General features: G+C 32.2%; 1 protein-coding gene across 1 annotated transcript in view; it reads right to left on the reverse strand.

Moving 5' to 3' along the window:
• Positions 1–24773, reverse strand: part of Wdr33 (WD repeat domain 33) — a 97201-nt gene that overhangs the window by 46536 nt on the left and 25892 nt on the right. Inside the window, exon 3 of the mRNA XM_067283519.1 lies at positions 5339–5407. Within this exon, the coding sequence (XP_067139620.1) occupies positions 5339–5407 (69 nt within the window). The remainder of the gene's footprint in view (positions 1–5338; positions 5408–24773) is intronic.

Here is a 24773-nt window from a genome sequence, read left to right on the forward strand (position 1 = left end):
GATTGGATGTAGGGTTATTGAAACATACATAGTTATTATCCAGTTTGAGTTTGAAGAATTTGGTGTTAAAGAAAGTCAATCTGGATTCTCTGTTGGTAGCAAACAACTGCTGGCTATGATTGACCTTATACAGATAACAAGGCACCAAATTTCTCAAATACCTTCCACATTTTGCTATGATACAGTAAGTACACTAATGGAGCCTACAACAATATTCATTGACTGTTTAACAATGTTTTCCATTGCTTGCAATGTCAAAGTGCTATACAGATTTTTTCCATAAAAATGCCTTTCACATATCCTGAAATGTTATCAGACCAGATATGATTGCATTTGGATTGTATCTCTCTCTAGACAGCACTGAATAAGAATAATTTATTTACAATCACATGATGCATGTTTTTTTGATAATATTAATGTTAAGACCTTTTTTCTTAAATCCTTTAATGTCTGTATCATATATCTCTCTTAGTTTTAATACTGTCATACTTAATACTTTCTTCGTAGTTACTTACCCGATCAATAATTTTTACAAATTTTTAATCAATTACAGATTACTGTATCTTCTAACATCAGAGCTCTCAATTGTATGCTTTTCAAGGCTGCTGTTTGCTTGTCTGTTGTGTTTGGCACTTGTCCATTTTTTCCACCAATGATTCCAATTATCAAACATTTCCTTTTACACTTTGTTTTAATAATAAAAGATTTTTCAAATCAACACAGAATGACTGCCAAAGTTTTTTTTTTTTTCAAATTTCTTTCTGGCAAGGAAAGTAACGACAAACTGACAATTTTAAAAACTGCTCTCTAAAAGACAGTATACGATAATAGACAGTCAAGATTTTCCAAGATTAGTAGAAATTTAAAAACAGTAGAAACTGTTATGATTATCCACAGTAAAACATAAATAACAACCAAGCAAATTAAAAGTTTCTCTCATATTTTATTTATTTTTATTTTATTATAAATTTGAAGTTGCGAGTTCAAGTCCTGCTCCGAGCTAGTTCTTTTCTTCAAAGATGTTATAAATTTGAAAATTTATTATTTTAAATTGCCTTTGAAAATTCAGTCAATTTTTGAGAGTTGACTCATTTTTATTTCAATACAAAATTTTGAGATAATTGGACAGTTTTCTTTTGAAAAATATAATAGCTTTTTCAATGAATATTGGATGATTTGTTTCCAAATGTCTAAATCCTCGAAACCTGTAAAAGTTTTGCTGCAATTAAACAAAATGATAGATGCTTACCATTCATTTTCTTATGCGAAAGTCCAAATTTTGAAATTTCTGCAACACATTTCCTTGTTCTTACAATTATTGTTTTTTTTTCATAATTTCTTTTTCATATATATATAAATTCATTAATTATTTTTTCTTGTTTTGTTGTGTTAAATCTTTTGCTTAAAACACTTTTGAAGAGATTTTTCAAGCAGAGGAATAATGTTTATGAAAACTGTTTACGTACCAAATAAAGAAGAACTGGCAACCCATTTGGGATTTGACCCTATATTTGGAATGCATTGCTCTTGCTCTTCTGCATTATACTGTGTATAAGGAGGGCAAAATGATCAAAAGTACATAACACTTGTGATAAAAACCTATACATACCATGGAATAAGCATTGAAAAATATAAAAATGTCACAAATAGCCAATCCATCAAAATTAAAGTTTCATTTATGACAAATGATCTGTATTCTGCCAATCATACAGTCTAATTCTGCACTGAAACAACTTCTTACATAATTACTGGAATGCATATACTTTACACTCAAGAATCTTAAATGTCCAGTAATAACACTTTAATAGAAAACTAACGTTTTCAACCGTACTCCATTAGTTTTCTATTATAGTGTTATTACTGGACATTTAAGGTTCTCGAGTATAAAGTCTAATTCTGCATTTCAGCAAAATGAAATGCTGCCATTATTTCTCTCACTCTGCAGATTTAATCAATGATTTTAAACATTTGTTGTAATCTGCATATAATTTTGATAGTACTTATATATATATATATATATATATATACTAGAAATTTTCCCATCAAGCATGATGGAATACATTCTATGAGAAAGTAGATTAAAGAATTGAGAAGAATAGAGATTGCAAGAAATTCAAGACTTGTTAATATTTCTACAAATTAAGTAGTTTTTACTATCTGTTATAACATAAAGAGCAACAAAACAAAATTTCACTTGGAGTGGACAAAAATAGTGGGAGTTATAGAGAATTTGCTTCCATACACAAACTGAATTAGACTTTTACATTAAAATAATATTAAAATCTTTCTTTATAAAATTTCTTCATAGACTACATTATGAGTAAACACTCTATTGTCTCTTAAAGATTTCCTTGCCATCTTCCTTTAGTAATAGACACCTTAATATTGTTTTGATGAGTGACGTTGTGATGCTGTTTCTGCAGCCCTTGACAAAGCCATTCTTATTCGATGTTGCTCAAATTGGACTTCATGTCCTTCAGGGATCTTGGTTGTTCTTATTCTTTTTAGATCTAGAATTTACATAAGCAATTTTTCTCTTATGCTTTTCCCTACGAATGTTTTTTTTTTTTTTTTGACAAAATAGCAAGTCTTTTTAATTCCACATTGATAAAACAAAGATAAATTATATGTATGTTAGTTAAATAAGCAATAACACTTTCTAAATAATGGGCTTGTTAGACTGTTACTTCTAATTAGATAGTAGAATGTCATGTGATCACTATGGATAATTTTTTTTAAATTTCTTATAGAAGTGACATGATGAAACTATCTTTTTTTAAAGTTTAAAATATGTCATTTGCCAAAATATTTAAAAATGCAACTTAAGGAAAATTCCCACTGCAACGTAAGTGTGATCACTGATCCAAAATCAATAAAACGTTTATTCTATAACTAATATTTCTGCAAAATACATAGCCTATGCTTTGTCAGAACATGAAACAAATATACAATATACACACCAATCGAAAACCCGTTACTAAGCAAATATACTCCCACAACTGTATATTCCCCAAACAAATATAACCAAAATTTCATCTGAATTGGACAAAAACTGCAGGAGTTATAAGACATCCACACTCACCTATACAAGTTTATATATATAAACAGGGTCCAAGCTTGTCCATGGGGTTCTAGGAATCAGTTTTACAGGGAATAAAAAAAACCTGTTCAATAAAAATGGTCTAAATGTGAAGATTATTTATATTCCACACTACCGAGGTCTGTGTGTGAACATTACTCGTATTCCATACTATTGAAGTCCAAGTGTAAAGAATTCTCATATTTCACACTACTTAGGTCTGCATTATGAAATTCAACAAATTCCATGCTCATAAAAAACTGATCCAAGTGATTTTTGACATCTTCATTTGAAATAAATGTTTCACTGTTTAAAAAATGTTTGTAAACACTGAAATAAGTAATAATCCAAGGGTGCCAGATCTGGCAAATATAGTGGGTATTGTAGCACATCCCATCCAAGCTGTAACAATTTCTGACAGAGTTACTAAACTTGTGTGTGGTCTGGCAATATCATGGTGAAACACTACACCTTTTCTGTTGATCAATTCTGGCCTTTTCTGTTTGATAGCATCACTCAATTTGTTCAGTTAATAACAGTACATTTTCGAATCAATTGTGGAACTGTCTGGTAGAAGTTCAAAAAACAACTCCCTTAAAATCCCACCAAATAGAGAGCATCAATATAAATAAACAACTACTAGCCCGTTATAGATAACGATCAACCAAAGCCGAATTATCGGGCTAGCAAATGGCTATATAGTAATATTAATAATTTAAGATAATTTGGTACTAGAGTTAGCAAGAGATAGCGCCTAACACCTAACTCTAGTACCAAATTATCTTAAATTATTAATATTACTATAGCCATTTGCTAGCCAAATAATTCGGCTTTGGTTGTTCATTATCTATAACGGGCTAGTAGTTGTTTATTTATATATATACGCCTTGCCGGGGTTGTGGTGGCCGGTTGAGTGCCTTTGGGAGGACATGGGCAATTAATGTGTCCTCAGCCGGCATTGTAATAACTGTCGATGATCGTACGGTAATCTTATATCAGCTGGAAGAGGAGAGCGGATCGGAAGTCTGGGTAGCGTAACTGGTAACGTGTCTGCATGGATAGCAGAAGTTGCGGGTTCGAGTCCCGCTTTGGGCCGTTTCTTTTCTTCCAGTTAGGCCTAAATTTATTTAAATTATTTAATTAAAATTCTAATTATTAAATTTAGCAAAAGATGGCGCCTAACGCCTAACTCTAGTACCAAATTATCTTAAATTATTAATATTACTATAGCCATTTGCTAGCCCGATAATTCGGCTTTGGTTGAAAGCATCAATTCTATTTTTGTAAATATCGACTTTCGAAGTGCTTTGAGCTGGCTCATCTCTTCTACTCCATGATTGCTTACATTCAACATTGTTGTAAACTATCCATTTCTCGTCACCAGTTATGATTTGCTTCAAAAATGGATCATTTTCTTGATGTTTGAGAAGCAAATCACAGATATCAATGCAATGGAGCAAATCTCTTTCTTTACAAACACGTAGAACCCATATATCAAGCTTTGAAACAAAACCAAGCCATTTCATGTGATCATAAATGGTTGAATTCAACAAATTTAATCTCTTAGCGATTTCTCATGTTGTTATTTGGCAGTTCACTTCAATCAATACTTTTATTATGTCAGCTTTCAACTGGCCTTCCGAAACGTGGTGCATCTTCAATATCAAAATTGCCAGAACAAAATTTTACAAACCAGTTTTGGCCCTGTTGTCCTGTCAACACATCATTTCCATACACATCACACAATTTTTTTCTTGCTTTAACAGCATTCTTACCTTTTCGGTAATAAAAAAAAGCAAAATATGCCAAAAATAATGCTTTTGATTTTCCATATTTAATGGAATACAAAAGAAAAAAAAATTTGCACAGAATCAAACGAAATTTTTTTACAAATAAGCCTTGAAATGTCAGCTGTCAAAATATATAATGATAATACGGTTTAGAATGAAGTTGGCTAGTTAAAAATACAACTAATCCCTCTGGTGGTAAAAAAACAAAATTGCTTTCCGAATAATCCGATAATAGACTAAGATTTGTGTGTATAACATATTTTAACTTGTATGTTTTAGTACCTGTTAATTTTGATAACATTATCTAACTAATAATATTTTCTACAATTACAATAAGCAGAGTCAACTACATTTTGTTTTCTTATTGTAAACATAATCTTTTAAAGTAATTAATTAAAATTATTACATTAAATAAATTTACATAAACATTTTCCCATACAAAAATAAAATTTTAAATGTCCATACTAACCTCTGTATAATATCCATTATCTGGCTGAATACATCTTCTGTCTCTGTAATCTCTCTGCCAAATTCGATTCTGAAAAACATTCCAGAATATTAATTATGAAAACATAGACAGTTAATAACAAAAACAAAGTTTATATAATAATAATAAAAATAACTGATATATGAATTTACCATATTATAATGTAATGTTTAAACATAATTATTAATAAAAGCTATTCCAAAAATGTTCATTTCTTAAGAACAAGTTCTATTCAAATTGTTTTTCTTGAAGCAGAAATTTCTTAATAAATTCTAATGCTTTCAGACTATATACTCATTAGCAGGAATTATCAAGAGTCGATAACTTGACCCTTAACGATATGATAAATAATAATGTAGAGATTTCCGACCACAAGAAATTGACTTCTTGGGCAATGTATAATTTCACATAATATGAGACAAGGAAATTAAATTAAAATGAGGGTCCGTGATTTCATTTTCAGGATATAAGGTAACTAGAGAACAAGCGTGCACAATTATTATTATTATTATTATTATTATTATTATTTTAATGCTAGCAGTCATTGCCATTGTAGTGACAAGCGATCATTGTAGATGGTCCCTGAAACGTTATTATTGACTTGCTAGTACTCAATTCTTAGTTCACGTTTGGACAGAAAATGAATTGCATGGAGTTTTAAAATAAAAGTCAAGTTAAGTAGCCACAAATAAAATATCAATGAACAAAGTTAAATGCAACTATATACTGTATATCAATAAAAATTCTCCTCAGAAACATTTAGATGTCACTCTATATCTGGATGAAACCTAACAAAACCAAACAAAATAAATTAATGAAATTATTATAGATGGTAAATTAAGCTGGCTCCCAAAATTGAAAAATTAGCCATCAGCATAGCAAGATTCATTGGAATTGCAAATAAATTAGGAAATATGAGTATATAAACAATCAAAACATAAAACAACTCTACATAATAGTAACACAATCAAAAGTAACATATGAAATAAAAATTTGGGTAAATGCATTGAAATACAGTGACCTCTCACTTACACACCTCTCATTTAAGCGACTCTCTCAGTTATGAGACATTTTTCCCTGGTCCTGGCCAAAACATATGTATAAAAACTCTCATTTGAACAACTCTCTCAGTTCTACAGCCCTACAAATGTTTCAGACTAATGTATTTTCCCCTTACTTTACTGTCATTATTGTCAATCACAAGAACAGAGTGGTGTCACTTTGCCATAGGTCAAACAGGTGCCCAGGAAAATAAGAAAGCAGAGAGGATTATCATATTGCAAATAATATCTGTTTTTAGACAGAGAATGGCTGCAGCTATTCGTTTAGATAAAAAAAAAAGTGATGATGTCATAACACTTTAGCAATCACTGTCATGTATATCCAGACTATTATTGCATTCCCCTAAAGCTGTTGCCAGGTATGTATTGACTAATAACTTTGGTATTAATTTTGTGTCAGGCCACTATTATTTACATGCATATTTTTCAAACTTTGACAAATTGACCTTCCCTGATATGTATTATTTTTAACTATGTTAAAGTAACCTTCAGATGGCCAACAAAATTTCCAAAATTCATATACTTCCAGTTTCTGCCCTATAAAAATTTTTAACATAAAGAAAAATACAGTACTGTACTTCAGCCTGCAGGCCCACTTTTGCAGCAAAACTTGGATATGCACGTTAATTTCTAGGTGACATAGGTAGCAACGTTGCCAGATTTTACTTTGTATTTTGAATTTAAAAGAAATAATGCTTTTAACTGCAGTAATCAATACTGAAGAGTTACAGTTACATTTTTAACATTTTTCATTCAAGCCAATCTATCTTTTGTACAATTCTCTCATAAGACTTTTATCATTGGTCCCTTTAGTGTCGTATAACTGAGAGGTCACTGTATATACAACATAAACTACAAATGCAACTAAATAATTTCATGCATTCATTTTTCTATCTGAAATACTTATTCATCAGTAAGTACTCATTATAAAATAGTAGTAGTACAGGGTCTTCCAAAAATAATACCACCATCTTAATTATTATCTGAGATTATTATCTAATATTTTAATATACTTTATATTAAAACATTAGAAAACCATCCAAATTTCACATTTGCCCATTACAATTTCTCAATGTCTGCACTTCATGTCACATGGTATATATATTCAAATTCTTCTTAACTCACTACAGCATATCCATTGTCACTCCTCTATGGTCCTGCAGATGACTTGTGTTGCACAATGATGAGTGATTCCTACTTTGCAAATGCAGAATGTAAAACACCACTGTTGTGGATTGCCATTTTTGTTTATAGTGCTTCCTAGAGGGAGTAGACAACAAGGTATTTGAATGCAGATGGGAGATGAAACTTGGACATTTCTTCTATTGATTGGTGTACTTCCTATATGTTATGTCCTTCCTGTAGTTTCTTGTATTCGTGGCATGGTCTTATATGACAATTATGAACTTTTCCATCTCTCCAAAAAGGCATTTATCAGTCAGCTAGTACTTTGATGCAGTTCTGTCACCATGATCCTAGATGAGATCATTAGCAGGGGTCACTATAGGATGTCTACAATACAGTAGAGCTCCTTCTGAGCTCAAGATTGTCTGATAATATCTATGCATTTTTTATATTTCATTAGATCCAGAATAGTTTTACATAAGTTTAATGGTGTAATATTTTTGTAGATAAGAATTACAGCTTTGTTTAATTGTGATGTTTATTGTTTTCTGTAAAAAACTCTCAGTGTCTTTGTAGTAAGGTTTAAAATAATGAGAGGTCTTATCCTCCTCTTTACAAGGGAGAGTCAGTCTTTCTACTGAGGACAGGGTAATGTTCATCATGTTTTATTAATGTTGTTCATATTTTCCTTTAGAGGTGTTTCTAGTTCTGAGTGTGTCTAATGTTTAATGCCAAATATGAATACAGTGGGTGATTGGTTAACGAACACTTTCGCAAAAGATTTTATGTTCGGACAATGAACACATAATCAGATAACGAACACCTCACAGAACAAACACAAGAAGAAGTGACGTAAAATAATAAATATCGATTGGTCTTCCCTTGTCTTCAGGCAACAATTCGAAACTTTTTGGTGCACGGGAGACATCGACATCAATGCTCAACCCTGTCGGATAGTATTCCTCTGAACTTTGAAACTCTCCCTTGTAATTCCAGAGTTTTATTTTTCTCACAGAAACAATTATTTTATAGTATTCACGAGACTGTCATACTTAACAAATACTCGTTAAGTATTGCATGGGTTTTTATTTTCAAGAAGATGAGAGTATAATAGCAAAGGTATAGTGTATGCAGATGTCTGATGTTGCTGGGCGGTATGGCTTGAACAGGTCTATAGTAGGCCGCAGTTCAATTTCATCTAAGAAAGATACTGTATTATCAAGAAGACTCAAGCAGCTTAAGGAGTAACAACAATCACATCTGAGAAATAAAGAACAGTGAAGAGCTCATAATGGAACTTGAAACTGACCTGACAACAGAAGAACGCCAAGAACTCTTGAATGAAGAACATCAAGAATCTCGGTGAGATATTTTCTTCTGAAAAAGAGGATTAATGCCGATATCTGCTATTAAAGATATTTTGAAGAAGTAGGAGGATGTCAGAATGACAGTCTTAGTGTGAGGTTAGCCAACTGGAGGAGCTGTCTCGATAACCAAGCGATCGACACAGTCATGTGGGAGTGGAAAGAACTCACTAAGGCAGGCTTTCCATCGTAAACCATTTATTAAATATAAAATGGTGCTTACAACAACTCTATAAATTTGGCGTAAGGCCAATCCAAAGGGTGAACCAGTTTGTGCGAAACGTTCAATTCAGTCGATCATTTGAACGTCCGGTGAAGGTGATGTGGAGAACGTCAGCCCCGGGGCGCACAGCACAAGTTGAAGAGATGATTTTCATCTACGGGAAAACTGGGTGAAACTTGCCGGGAGTGGATGTCAAAGACACGCCCTGAAACGTCATCAAAGCTTTTGTCACTGAACAGCAGCAAAAATCTAGAAGCGAAGCACTCTGAACTCTGAACTAAGAACCAAGAACTCTGAATGTCCTTGAAATGTGCGGTTTTATAGGTTTTTCATCCAAAGTTGCCTCTCCATTGATCTCTCATCGTCACCTGGTGACAATTCGAAACCCAATGGAAGGCACGGGAGAGGTCAACGTCACAACTAAATACAACTCCTCGCCAGCCTCATTTTCCTCGACTTTAGTCTTTTCTATTGTTTAAATCATTTACAAAAACACGTTCATTGTTTAATCCAGATCTTTAATTTTGTCCCATTTAGTTGTGGAACAAGATTTTTAAGAACCTGTGAATACTTCCATTAGGACCCCATTTGAATAGCATCCAAACCAGGTTGAGGTTAATAGGCTTGAGGATCTCTACAATTACAATGCTATTAATTACTTCTGAAAAATTGTGAAGAAGAGAGAAAAGCAATCAACATTAGACAGATTCTTTAACTCCCACAAATGAAAAAAACATGACTAATAAAAATGCAAGACTGTGTATATATGTATTTTTATTTTTACATATAAATAAACGTAGTAAGAAAGTATATATTTTTTATTTTTTGGGGTCTCCATAACGAATTAATCAAATTCCCATAAAAACCTACGGTAAATCGATAATCAGTTAACGAACAATTCGGATAACGAACAAAGTTTTGGAATGGATTATGTTTGTTAACTGATCACCCACTGTATTGTCTTCATTGATGGATTCAATGTTGTCTCCATTTTCAAGTTACAAAATCATCTTCAGTATTCCTATTTCTAAGTGAAATATTTTGCATTTTTCTAGGCCAAACTCCATTTGAATATCAGTGAAGTAAGTGAAATGTGTGTAATTTCTAATACAGGGGTGGTATGATAGGAGCCATATAATGCTTATCAGAAATATGTGAGAGTTGCATCCTGTACTGGAACAGTATTACCGTATTTACTTACGTATAAGATGAAGACTTTATTCATTTTTCACTGCTACAAAAACCTAGGTCATCCTATATGCACAAGCAAAGGATTCTTTGCATTTTGCAATAAATTCTGTGAACCAGGTATAGTTCATGCTGCCATTATAGCAGGATACTATTGAGGTCAAGGGGAATGTCACTTTAAAAGAGACAGTCCAAAAATAGATGAATGGAAATTTGATGAAAAGAATGACTGACCGGTCACTATTTCTGACTCGTTAAATACCAGTCTATAGTCTATTTATGGTAAGTTGGCACCTACTGTAGACAAACTAAGACATGTTTGTTTGAGGATGTCAATGTATTCCTGCATCCTTTTTTCATTGGCTTAAACACCTACGTCCATCAATTAGAAACCGCGTTGTATCTCATTCGTCCGCAGAAAATACTCGTAGTTACAAAATCATTAATGAAATACTGGTCATTTAGCAATGATTATAAATGTAGTTACTTTATATTTGTTAAATTGGTATTTTTAATGAATATTTGCACGTTCTGAATCATTAAAAATAAACTTTTTCCGGTTATGTGTATTATAATGTTTTGGTTCTGCTAAGTGGATGTCAGTTGCATGAAAAAGCATTCCTCAAGAGCTGATAGCAGTCATTCAGGAAATACTGCATTTCAAATTCACTCGATAAATCAGAGGATGATGCTTGATGGAGTGAGTGTGAAAAAGAGAAGAGTTGTAACGAAGCTTCAAAAGGAGAGTCCAAGTAGACAAAAGGTGATGGCATCAAGAAAACATGGTTGTTTGCATCAATACATGCATTTGATAATATTTTATTTGCAATTAAATGATGTAAAATTAGAATTGTATTAATAAATCTAATTTTCTTTATTTTGACCTTTAAAGTCACACCTCGTCCTATATGCAAGATCATCTTATATGCAGTGATGATATTCGAAATAGTTAACAAAGGGTTCGCTAGCAGAAAATTTTTCCCTGACAATCACCGACAAACGAAATGGAAGTTTTGGCTAGAAATAAATACAATACCTTTTCTTGCGACATATCTAATAATCAGTGGCGTATTTGGAACGTAAGGGGCCCTGAGCGAAGACCAGGTAACAATAATATATTAGTGCCGTCGATTTTTTTTCGTTTTTTTTTAGGCAGAGAAATTTTTCACCCCGAATGGCACTGCTGATAATAGACAGATGTTATCGTCTCTCGAAATACAATATCCTTTTTATTTCACTATCCATAGCCCGACACGTGTTCCACAGCCATCTTGTATTATCTCGCGCACGTGAGATTGTGGGATCTTTCTTATGACTGGATCTAGTTTCAAGAACTCTCTTGAATCGATCGCGATTAAACCTCGTTTCGGTCGAGATTGAAACGGTCGAGAGAGATCGCACCAAGACATAGTCCCCGACCTTGCTCACAATCTAGATTGAAATGCTCGGTGCGAACGGAGTATAAGGCTCTAGTTTAGTAGTATTACAGAGTATAATACGTATATTTTAATATATTAACCCCTTAACGACCATTGACGTGCATAGACGTCCAAACCCGAGATAACTCGGACAAAATTTTATAGCGTTACAAAAAAACGGTACTTTGGGACCCGAAAAAAAATTTTTTGATCTTTGGAATGTTTTCTAAGTCTCCAAATTTTTTGAAAAATTTTTACCCGCGCGAAAAAATTTTATTGCGATTTTAATTAACCTTTAATGACCGTAATTAACGCTTAATTGTTTTTTTATGGGATTTTTTTATGGAACTTCATTCATCCTTCTAAACTTCTAGTGCGTCGATTTTACTTCGGTAAAGTTATTTAAAGCTATTTTCTGATGTCAAAAACAACATCCAATAGTTTTTTAATTTTTTTAATTAATAGATTTTTTTATAATTACGTTTAATTAAGTCGGGGGGGTCGGAAATATCAATTAAAATCGTAATTAAAAAAAAATATTTAGAAATATACCACCATCTAGTATTCACCCTACTTTTTACCCTTCTCCTCCCGAGAGTTTCATGAGAATGTCCCGCGAAAGACGACACCAGCTGTTCTCAAGGTCATCCAGCTGTGTAAACAATGACTCATCAGTGTCAGATTTCGCGGATAGGCGAGAAAAAGGAAATTGTACTTTGAAGCTTTTTCTTCAAAATTAACACATTTCTTTCGTTTTTTTTTCGTTTTTATTATTTTTTAATTATTTTTAATTATTCTTAATCATTAATTTAAATTTTTACGGGGAAAATTCGGTGAACAAGGAGTTAAAAAAAAAAAAACCACTGAGAAATGTTCCATGTGTTTAACAAGGTTCGGAAAACTGAAAATTTTAACAAGGGGTTCGGGCGAACCCGTTCGAAAAACTGAAAATTTTAACAACGGGTTCGGCCGAACCTGTGCGAACCCGCTGAATATCACCACTGCTTATATGCAAGTAAATACGGTATATATATAAAAATAAGAAAGTATGTATATATATTATACATTATGTGTATGTGTGTGTGTGTACTGTATATATATAGTTAAGACACTATAGTTATCATTGTTATGTTAGGTTAAGAATGTGTATATTTAGGTAGGTACATAAAAAAGGCAATCTAAAAGTATTTTGTGAAAATAGGTTTATTATAAATTAATTCCTTTCCTAAATGGATATCAATGTTTCTCTTTCATTATTTACTTGGCAGATGGTTTATATTTCCTGCCAAATTCTAACTATATAAAATTCAGTTCATATGAACATAACCTTAGCTTTCAGCTGCCTATTCACAGTTAATTACACTTACAATTTACACGTATATCACACTTACATAATAATTAACAAACTTACAAAAATATTACACACATGTAAGTAGGATATCTGAGGTTCATTAAAAGAAAATACAAGAGCCACAGTATGAGTCTAGAAGAGAGCCACAAGCAGCTTGCAAGCTGCACTTTGGTTCTAACAGGTGATTTAGTTGTGCTTATGTGAATGCAGAGAGATCTATATCATCCATGTAAAAGACAAAAGATAATATGTAGTATTGTTCTAACGTGTTTTATGTTGTATCCATATTTTATTTAACCTATTGGACAGTAGGTTTAAGGGAAGACAAAATCAGAACTAACTTAATAAATCTTCCTGGAAATTCATCACCTTGTATCTACTTCATTTGTTTTTGAGTGTTGCATTGTATTCTTTAAAAATATAATGAGCATTGGATGTGTTTTCTATATGTTAGTGTATGCAATAAGCACAAGTGCAGGATGATGTCAAATGCCTAAGCTATGTATGCTACATGTAGGTTTCTATATTTTTTGTGCGCTTGTCATAGTCAATGACTGAATCTATAAATAACTGTTCCGTGAATCTCGTGTGGTTTCTGTGACAGCCTTTTTGTTACTCTGTATAAATGTTGTGTTCTATATGAAGTGTGCACAAAGTGAGTATTTTCTAGATGTAGAGACTTCAGCGATAGTGTTTTTGGGCTTCATATATGTGATATCACATTTAAGAAATTTTGGCATGTCTTGTGAATTGATGATTGTGTATGTAAAATAGTTGATTAGTTCCTGGACAAGCTGTCATTTTTTGTACCAAAAATTTTGAATGTTGTCTGTGCCAGGTGTCTTCTGTGTATTCTTTGTACTGCATGTTGGATGTCATGTGTGTTTGTTTCAACACAGAGCATGATTAGTGTCTCAGGCATATTTTCTTATTCCTCTTTCATTCAGCTTGCTACACCTTCTTGTGTGACTGGACTGGATCAAAGAGTAGATCAACGGTCTGAGAGTTGTTTTTCTGTTTGCATGCCATTTTGTTATGATTGTGTGATTTGATAGCTGTCAATAGAAAACTGCCTCATTATTTGGAAATAATTTATTTTTTGTTTCATAGAATACTGGTTTTGTATCATTTCAGTCTTTGCAACTTGGCTGTTAGATTTTGTTTGAGGATGTCAATGTATTCCTGCACATGCATATTGTGTTTGTGCAAAAATACATTGCTGTGTATTTGTGTTTTAATCTTCCTAAGTATTTTCCTAGCCTCTTTCATTATGTTTGGTATTATATTGCTTTTAGTGTATTGTGTCAGCTTGAGCTTGCCTATTGTTGTCTAATGTTATGTACAGTAAGAATCTACTTAACGCGGGGGATGTGTTCCAAGATGCAGGGTTCCTACTCAAATTTTTGTTTGGAATTCCCTAACTTTCCCTGATTTTCCCTGACCAACTTTGTCCAAATTCCCTGACCCTCACATTTCTTACGGTGTGGAATAGTGACATAATAAAACAGTATTTTATTTACTGTGAACATCGAGTATATCTATCCCTCTTTTTGCATAGTTATATGTTTCAAAGACTGCCATATTAAAAAAATACAGTATGCATACATCCTGTAGAAAAACGTATGATAGAATCCACAACTTTAATGTAATTAAAAAATAAGCAATTTACAAACAAAACATGAGCTTTTTATTTTATCATCATTTATTAATATTATTTGTATGTAAATCTAGTAAATATAAGATAGCATAAAATCAACAAACAGTATCTTTGATATACAAATAGTACTGTACTGTGCTTAAAATGAACTCTTGACTTAGAAACATGTAATTTTAAAATCTTTCAACAAAATAAGTAACTTTTTTTAAACAGCAACATAATTTTAACAAAAAGTTAAATTTAAAAATTTTTAAATAAAGCATTTTTTCCCTCATAAAAAAAATCGATCGTGTAAAAAAAGAATTAGTTTTCTTTTGTCAACCACATTATTTCAAAATTGCGTAAAAATAGATTGTAAAGAGGGATAGGTGTAAGTTTTTACTATAGCTTCTCTAACAAATCCACTAAATCTAGCAAAAAATTAGCTGAATTGGCAACTCATTAAAAAAAAAAATGTTCTATTGTCGCCACTTTAATTTTGGTTTCGGTGTAAAGGCCAGAGTTTTAATAATTATTTTTAATAATTTTTATTTATTATTTATTTAATTTTTGCATTAAATTTAATCTTTGCATAAAATTTTCTTAAGAATGCAGACAAAATTTATCTATTTTAACCCTTAATTACAAATCTTATAATTATTGCAAATCATATCACAAACCATCTTTCTCACTTTTATAGCAACTTTTAATAAACAAACTAATGTTTTCAGCAAACTTAAATAGCCTTCCTCAGGTTTAACATAATTTCAAACGTGAATTAAAACATTTGAAACTTTGCATTTCGCTTGTGTGAGATATGACGACTCTTTCCCTTTGGGAAAATAAAGGGTATAAAGTTAATTCTCCCAACGTCAGGAAAGTTGAGGGATAATAAGTATGTGGGAAACGTGGTACAGATGGAAGAAGACACCTCTTTACCATTTAACCCGTTTATTGTAAAAATATGCTTACAATATAGCTAAAGTTGTCTTCGTTTCTCGTCTTAAGTTTGTAGTGGCGGTAGTGGAATCCGGAGCAATGTTCGGTGAACGATCCGGAAAGGAAAGTTCATTTGATTTCTGTTCGATGTCTAGCACTAACGTAAATCACTCGTGTTTTTCCTGAGTTAGAAAAGTCCTCCTTTTGAAAGGCAACTGTTAATTTGTGGAAGGAAAAGGCAGCAGTGGCTGCGAAATAGCAGAGATAAAGTGGGAGAAAAAGGCAAATGACTGAAGGTGATTGGTGGCGATGGCTACTTAAGAGATGACTCGACACCCCGTGTCCTTGAGACACCGGCTTTTATCACCTTCCTGTCCCTCGATTGTTCCCTGGATTGAATTCAGACAGTAACCCACACTTTATGATGGGGATCTAATGGATTCTCCGATTTACTTACGTCAATTGAAGAATCGGAGTTTGCAGAAGTATTCATTGTCTTTTCAAACAGTGGAAAATCCAACTCCAATCCAAATGATCGATCTTGAGAGCTGCACCGTCTTGACTATTTTTCAAGTTTCTATAAAAATTTTTTGTTCATTCCTTTTTTCATCTAATAATTTAATTATTTTATGTTTTTCTATTTTAGTGAGTTCTGGGACAATTCCAGAACCTCAGACTTGTATTCCTATGACGTCATAGTATTACGAAAATTAGGATTCTTAAAATGTATAGAATTTAAATAAAATAAAATAAATACAGAAATAAACATCAAATGAAATTACAATTATACGTTAATAAAATATAGAAGTTCAGCGCATAGAATTGTAACTACAAATCTCTTTCTTTTGCAACATAACTATAAAAATTGTTTTGGTGTTCTAAAAAATAATCAAATTAATTTTAATTTTTTTATTAATTTAATTAATTTTTAAAAATTTATCAGCTTTTTAAATTTATAATTAATTATAAGCAAGTTAACATTGGTTAAACTATCAGATTACCTAGTTGATTTTCAAAACGATAACTACAGTATATCTATTACAGGTATGATCCCTAAATTTGCCAAAATCAGTGGATATTTGTTACCCAACACCATTTCTGTTAAACTAATTATTAAACTATGTATCGAAGTTGTGGAAATTAACAAGAGAGGAGGGAAAAATACGCTTGCAGTACAGTTCTTTTCGAGGAAAGTTGTAACAACAAATGTAAAAAACTACTAGTCGGCGCCAGCATTTTACTGTAAATGTCGGGTAGCTATTTATAATTTTTTATGTTGTATAGTAATGTTTTAAATGTGAAAAACAATTAAATCACGGATTTTTACTGATCTATTTAGCTATTTTGAACTGAACAATCTAATAAATTACGATTTCAAGTTTTAAAAGTTTGTAAACTAATTTTTAATTAGTTATTTTTATTCTAATTAACAAATTCATCTTTTTATAATCGCTGAATTATTAAAATTAAAAATTAAACACTATTACATAATAGTAGTTTATCCTGTTATTAATCCACAACTGTAAAATTATATGGCTTCAGAATGGTGAAAAAAGCCATTTCAGATTCAAAATGGATTCTAGTATATTTTCTTATTAAAGATTGCAGCATTACTTCTTGCCACCTGCAGATGGCTACACTTGATCAGCCATATTCAGCAAATGAAATCAACGAGGCAGTTAAGGAGACAAATTCCCTGACTTTTTGACAGTTTTCGACAAATTCCCTGACTTTTTGACAGTTTTCGACAAATTCCCTGACTTTTTGACAATTTTCGACAAATTCCCTGACTTTCCCTGACTTTCCAGGTGCGTAGGAACCCTGAAGACGACAAAGCGCTAAACAAAACAGCATTAAACAAGGTCCTTTTACACAGTAAATAGGGATAGGGGAACACGCAACCAAAAATAAACAAATTTTACTTTAATTTTAAGTTATTTTTATATTAATTTGTATAATAATAATAATATATGTTAAATAACACATAATCATATGCACACAGAAATGTAAAGTTTGTTTTCGTAATGAAGGTCCTGAAGTTTCGTATGTTGCTTTTTCCTTTCCTTAAGCAAATGTCGGTAGCAGAAGATTGCGTCCAAACACCTCGTTTTACTTTTGCACTCCTTTTAAAATCATTTGCTACAATTTGAACAACGATTTCAGTTATCGTTACCAAACTTTTACTAAGGAAATCTATAAAGAAATTTTTTGGATTCTTCGTTTTCCGAATCTGTATTTTCTAGTTCTACATGAATTCCTTGTTCTGCCAGTACTTAAAGGTCATCATTGGTAAAGCTCTCACCAGAAACCTGCAGTAACTCTGCAATATCCTGCTTGTCTACATCTTCTAGTCCTGCTGTATCGACTAGGTTGAGTTTGGTCAATCTAATGATACAGTGATAGGCTCTTCTCGTTGAGAATTCTTGGATACTTTCAGCCATAACTTCTTCCACACTTCATTTGTGCATTTATCAGTTAATCGTTGCCAAGTGAAGCCAATGTTGCCTATGGCATCCACGATGTTATATTTTTTTCCAAAATTGCACCAAACAAACATAGATTTAAAGAAAGTACACCTTTTTGCCATCTTTTCTGATTGGTTCGTGTTCATAAATAATCGTATTAAATACAAATCAATGAAATGCCGTGATAATTTAATTGGCGTAAATTTTGAGCTTTTTTTTAGGCTTCAAGCAGACCGCATTATATCGAATCAGCATTAAGCGGGGTCTTACTGTATTTGTATTTCTAGTTTTCTTTGACAGAGAAGCTTATAGTTTATCTATGTTCTGACTGTAATTTAACACTTACCGTGCTAGAAACGTAATATTACATTTTATGCATTCTTTCACAAAATGTGAAAAATGTAATATTATGTTTGTTGATATATCCCGTAATTTCTAGCTTCAAAATGTAACAATATGTTTTCAGCAATAAAAATATGATTTCTTTGTGTATTTTAGTGTGTCTGTTAATAAATTGTGGGCACTATTTATTCAGAAATTTGAAATATTAGTAATTTTGTCCAATCACGATCATCGTCTGATTCAAAGTTTTGTCACCATATTTTGCAATCGAATATCGAGTCGTGTTTATTTTTTATATATAAGTTAAGTTTAGATATGGCACATTAACGTACTAACTAATAATTTGAATTGTTTGAATTCATTAATAAAAAATCAACAAATATAGTGCCGATTATATTGATTTATCTGATGAAAATGTCGCGATTATGATTTAGGCCTAACTGAGATTGAAAAAATACAAATAAGCTACGTAACTTCGTTATTATTTTAAACCTGTATAATTTATATGATATTACACAAGTTATATACTTTTTAGACATTATCAATACCAAAGTTGAATTCCTAAATTTCTGAGTGTTAATGCCATCTTATGTACAGTACATTTTCTGAACCCACTCAATTACGAAAAACAGCTATGGCCAAAAAAATGTCTAATAATAATATTGATAAGTACATCATTATTTTGAATAAATTCATCGATGTACTATATATTTCATACATAAAAATACAAATTTTAAAGCTATATTGCAGTTTTCAATTTTTTTCATTTTATCTTTATCTCTAAAACATGCCCACATAACATTATAGAATAATACATAAAAATAAAGCCCATACACATCAAAATTCAGTATTGTACAGATAAATGTTTTCAATATAAGAAACTGTTTTTACTTTTTACCTAGCTTTAGTCAATCGTTCTTTATTTTCAGTAGAAAATACTGTAAGATTGCTTAAATCAGTCAGCACACAGGTAAGGAACTAGGTCAACTGGACCAGCATGGTAAGTGTTAAGGTCATGGTATGTAATGTCTACAGTGACTGTATCAGAAGAGATTAGTGTAAGTCTGAAAGCATTAATTCTGGATAAATGGTAGTATATATGTATTTAGTAATACAGTGTTTTCCTCACACATTTAGATGTGTGTATTTTGGGTATTCATGATTTCTGTATGGGGATTTAATCCTGTATATTTAGTGTAGTGTTTGCTAGAATAAATTTGTGTTAATTAATTCTGTGTGTGTAGTGTTACTAGTTTTAACTATTGTGTAGTTAATAATATTCTGTATGGTCTAGTGTTCCTGTGCATTGATGTATCTGCTGTAAAACTTGGTATTTGTTATGTTCAAACATCGTTTGTGGAACAAAGCTGTTGGGTATAGTTGTTCTTTTCTGATCAACACTCTGGTTTGTAATAGCGAGATGCAGGATTTAAGCTGTCACTAGTTTTTTCACTAAACTGCTACAAGAATTTAGACTTAGCAACAACTTTCTTTGCACATTTCACTAAAAAACTAATATTTTCTAAGTGGTTAAAATATAAAATTGTTTATATTTCAAACTGTTTTGCCGAAACTTAAATATTTTTATCGACCACCAGCCTCAATTTAAAACTGCTGATCAAACTGACAACAATACTGGCCAAGTGACAACCCTAATGTCACCCTATCTCTCCTAAAATGGGAGAGTTAGTACCGACAGAGTGCAATCTCTCATTGCTCTGACTATGCAAAAGAAGTCCACTTTGACAGATGTCACCTCATGTACGGGATCACATATTCTCTGCTTTGTAGACACCAAAGTTTCCAACAAATGAATAGTTAATTGTTAATATTGTAATTTTAAAAACAATTTCTGAGGGAGTGGGATTTATTTAAATGATTTGTTGCTGTGAGATGTAAGGATATGTCATCAGCTAAAGTTTATAAAATGATAGTTGTGAATGACCTTCTCTCATATTACCTCATATAGCAACAGTTATTGAATTTGTTTTTTGACACCCAGTGCACACTGTTGAGTGTGAAAGTTTCAGTGAGATGACATTAACAAAAACTCCAATTGGAAACTGTCTTTATGTAAAAAATGTCAGCAACTTGTTAAGCATCTCCATAAATGGCCTCCAAGATGAAAATTTGATTTTCATTCAGCATTTGTTGCCTGCTGTGAATCAAAACCGAAAAGGATTGTTCAATAATGTCTGATACTTATGGATTGTAACAATAGATTTATGGTTATATTGGTAGTGCAGTACACTGTAATAATGTATATATGAGAATAAACAAATGTTTAAACAATAATGTATTGTGTATTGTTCTGGGCATCCTCACGAATGAGAAATGTTAGCTACGGTTTCTAAAATTTTGCTACAACTTTTTTAGTAAAATTAGCTAAAATGCTACAGAAAATTTTTTCCCAGCTTAAACTTTGGTGATGTGTATGTTTTTTGTGAATTTGTCATATAGTGCTGTCTTGTCTACTTTGAGTTCTGTACTGATGTAGTTGATAGAGAAGTTGAATTCATTTGAGTTTACTTAATCCACTGGGCATTGCTTTCTTGTTTTCATAGGTCAGATGCTGGATTTCTACTGAAGCGCATTTGGCATGTTTGGTGTGTATTGTCCATTTTGTGCAAGTGAGGTAGTGAATGTATTTGTGTTTGCAATGTAACAACCATATTTGGGCCATACCTATGCTTGCCACTGCGGCATACTTTTCAAATATGAACTTCTTTCTAACCTGTGAATGTGACTTTATTAATTAATGTAACTTCACACCTATATTATGCTATAAACATATAATAATCATTTATTGTTATCTCCACAGAACTGTGCTTATACCCTTAAAATCAAGTGTTTATAGATCAGCCAACCCTATTAGTTTATAAACTACAAGAACAATGAACAAGTGATCTAATCAATCTTACTAAAGAAAAGTTATTAATAAAACATATAGTATTAATTTAAGAGAAATTTAATCTGTTCATCCTTTAAGATTATATCCAGGTCAATGTAAGATTAGATATTTTCACATAAAAAAGCATAAATTGTCTAAATATTGAGGACTGCCTGTATGCACACACTAAATCAACCATCACCCGACTAATGAATTTTATAATTCTTGACTTGGATAACAAAATCATTTTTGACATGATAATTAAACAGATAAATAATTTTTAAAACTTCAGATATTAATTTAGCAATAAACAAATTTATTGAAAATTCTACATCTATACTAACTGCTTACATCCTTCAAGTTTTAGACATAATATACCAAACCAAGCAGAAGGGACCAGCAATGCCCTTAGTCCATATCCCAGATAAAAAGAAAACTAAATTTTGGAGATATCTGTATCTAAAAGAAAATAAATTGCAATTTCCAAAAGCTGGAACTTATAACTATGTTCAAAGAAGTCAATCTAAGTCTTTTTCCAGCAGCAGAGTAAAGGATTTAAAGATGTTTTCAACTACATTCACTATATTGCTTTGGATCAAATTGGAATTTCTTACAAACAACACACTTACATAAAATCCAGATAACTGGAGTGGTTGATATTAGGGTCGCTAACGTTTTCATAGCCCCATCTGGGCTCTTCTTCAGGCTTTGTAGTAATAAATATAAGCCGTACGACCTAGCGACCCTAATATCAACCACTCCAATTATCTGGTTTTTATGTATGTTGTTTGTATTGAATCCCAGTGTGTAAAAACAATTGATTGGAATTTCTTACTTTTAAAAATAAAATGCCTCAATGCCTCTTACTTTTAAAAATGAAATGCCTGTTCTAAAATGTATTATAATCATTTTTAAATTATGCAATTGCCTTAGTATGTTCAATGATGTATGTTCTAAAATTACAAAATAAAAAGAAATATAAACACAGTCTTTTCAGCATTATCTGTCTTTTAATAACTAAAAATATGTGTTCACAGAAAAACATTTAGAAAAATGTCTTCCTTGGATGCATTCCAGAATGTTAATGTGATTTTTAAAATATATTATTGCTTTGTTCAACCTGAAACAAATTACAAAATTTGAAGAGTTTAAAATCAACACAAGACCAAAATAGCACACACAAAGAAATATAAACACAATGATTTTATGTAAACATTATTACTGATTATTCTATTATAGCTTTAAACAGCATGACCTATACCCTTGGATGTTCTAACATTGGTTTATTACACCCATGTTACATACAAAAGTATTGTGAAAAATGAGCTTTTATGAATATCTAGGTTCACTGCAAGCCTGTTAAACCACAGAACGTAGGGTAACGGTGCATTTAGAAGAAGTTAAACTAATCAAGAAAGTCTTTGAAGAAAAACACATCCTGGAGATTTATAAAGCATCCAAAGATGGAAATTTTATCAATGCACAAGATTGTGAGATGTCAGCAGCATGGCAAATGTTTTATGACAATAAGTAGAGAGAATAAAGCCAAAGTCAAATTGTTAATTTCAAAATTAAAATAAATGATTTTGTCTCACTAAAATGTTCATGAAATAAAAATAAATATAAATGTTCTTCTACATATTCTAAATACAGTGATACCTCAATTTTCGTTGATAATTCGTCTGAAAACAATCGACGAAATCCAAAACCTACAAAAACCGAGGCAATTATTTCCATATGAATCAATGCAAATCCAATTAATTCGTTCTAGACAATCCAAAATATATACCAAAAACACATTTTATAGAGAATTAATATAGTGTTAAATACTAAAAGCAATGTGAGAGATCGGACTTGAGAAAAAAAATATATATTTTTTCAACTGAAAATTTAATTAAAAATTTGCTATAATTTTTCCCATGATTGTTAAAATTGTAAAAAATATGATTTTATCCCTCTGGGGAGTCACTTCCCTTTCAAGATGATGCATCAAATGTGTCACCAGGAGCTTGGTGACAAGTAATTGTTATTGGACATAGGTGCTGCAACACTGCCAAAAAAGGGCAAGGGGGAAAAGGAGAAGGTCTCTCAATAAAAGGCAATGACTGATGACGACAACAGTTGATCCACAAGAGAAGTTTGTCCGCCGGAAAAGAGGACAGTTTGTTCCTCCGAGGATCCACTGCCATCCAAAGTTTGTCCTAGTCAGAGTTTCTTCAACGATCGGATACCTTAGCGATCCTCAATGAACTCCATTCAAATGAACTCCATAAAGTGAACACTGTGAATAAGTGAACTCCTTTAAAGTGACTCCTTGAAAACGTGCACACCTCCATCCAAAGGTGAACTCCATCAATCCTTCGATTCGCCTCAGATCTCTTACCAGATATCTATAAACCTAATATGTGAACACTCTCTCTCCAACTCGCAAACTAATTAATATCACAGATGTAACCCTTACTATGAGATATTAATCTTTTTGTAAAACTAGCTTAATAAACAAAATTTGTTATTGTTAGAATTGTGTTTGGCGCACTTCCTCAATCTGTGCCATCCCTTGTATCGGATCCAAATGCCTACAACGCGACCGCTCGGATGGAGAAAATGTGAAATTAGCAACCACTTACATTTCTGTGTCTACCTAGAAGACACAGTGGTGTCAGTCCTGATGAATTAGTCACATTGCAGTCTTCACTGACACACTGTTGACCCTTCGGTCCTGTGGTGCCGAAGCATAGGGGGCACTTTGTGCATTGTCACAGCAATAAGAAATTAATATAAAAAAACTAATCTAAAGAAAAGCAATAGAATTGTTTGACACATGGGGTAATGTCTTGTCTTGTAGAAGCTAGTTGGACATGAGCTTCTAGCCTATATTGCCGCGTGGTAAAGAGTGATGTAATTGTCATGTAATAGTAGTTGTATGCATTTATGATGGTCATATCGAGGGAATAAATGCCTTCCGGGAATCCGTTTAAGGGTAACTGGCCCCTATTCGGGCGTTACAGACGTGGAGAAAACCCAGAAAACTTCACGTGGCCAGCCCACCCTGGCAAAGCGTGAACCCACAACCGAACTCACAGTCTTCAGAAAATGGAAATGTTGGCCAATGGTAGGCCATTGTGAGGTAATGCTCACAGAAAGAGAAATAATGCCAAACTGTGCCGGAAAATGCGTGGGTTGCCTTTTGTTTTCGCAAAATTAGCAGCAAGGTCACTTGAGCACGCCGACGAAATCAAAGGCAATCGACAAAAACCAAGACAAATTTTTGCAAAAAAAGTCAACAAAAACCAAAACCAATGATAACCAAAGTCAATGAAAACCGAGGTATTACTGTATTCTATCTCTTGCACTCATTATTTTGATGCTTGTGAAGTTTTTGACTAGTTTTAACATTAGTTATGAACAACCAAGC

The sequence above is a fragment of the Centruroides vittatus genome, unplaced genomic scaffold, assembly GCF_030686945.1.
Source record: "Centruroides vittatus isolate TY-2023 unplaced genomic scaffold, ASM3068694v2 contig_1213, whole genome shotgun sequence".
Taxonomy (NCBI): domain Eukaryota; kingdom Metazoa; phylum Arthropoda; class Arachnida; order Scorpiones; family Buthidae; genus Centruroides; species Centruroides vittatus.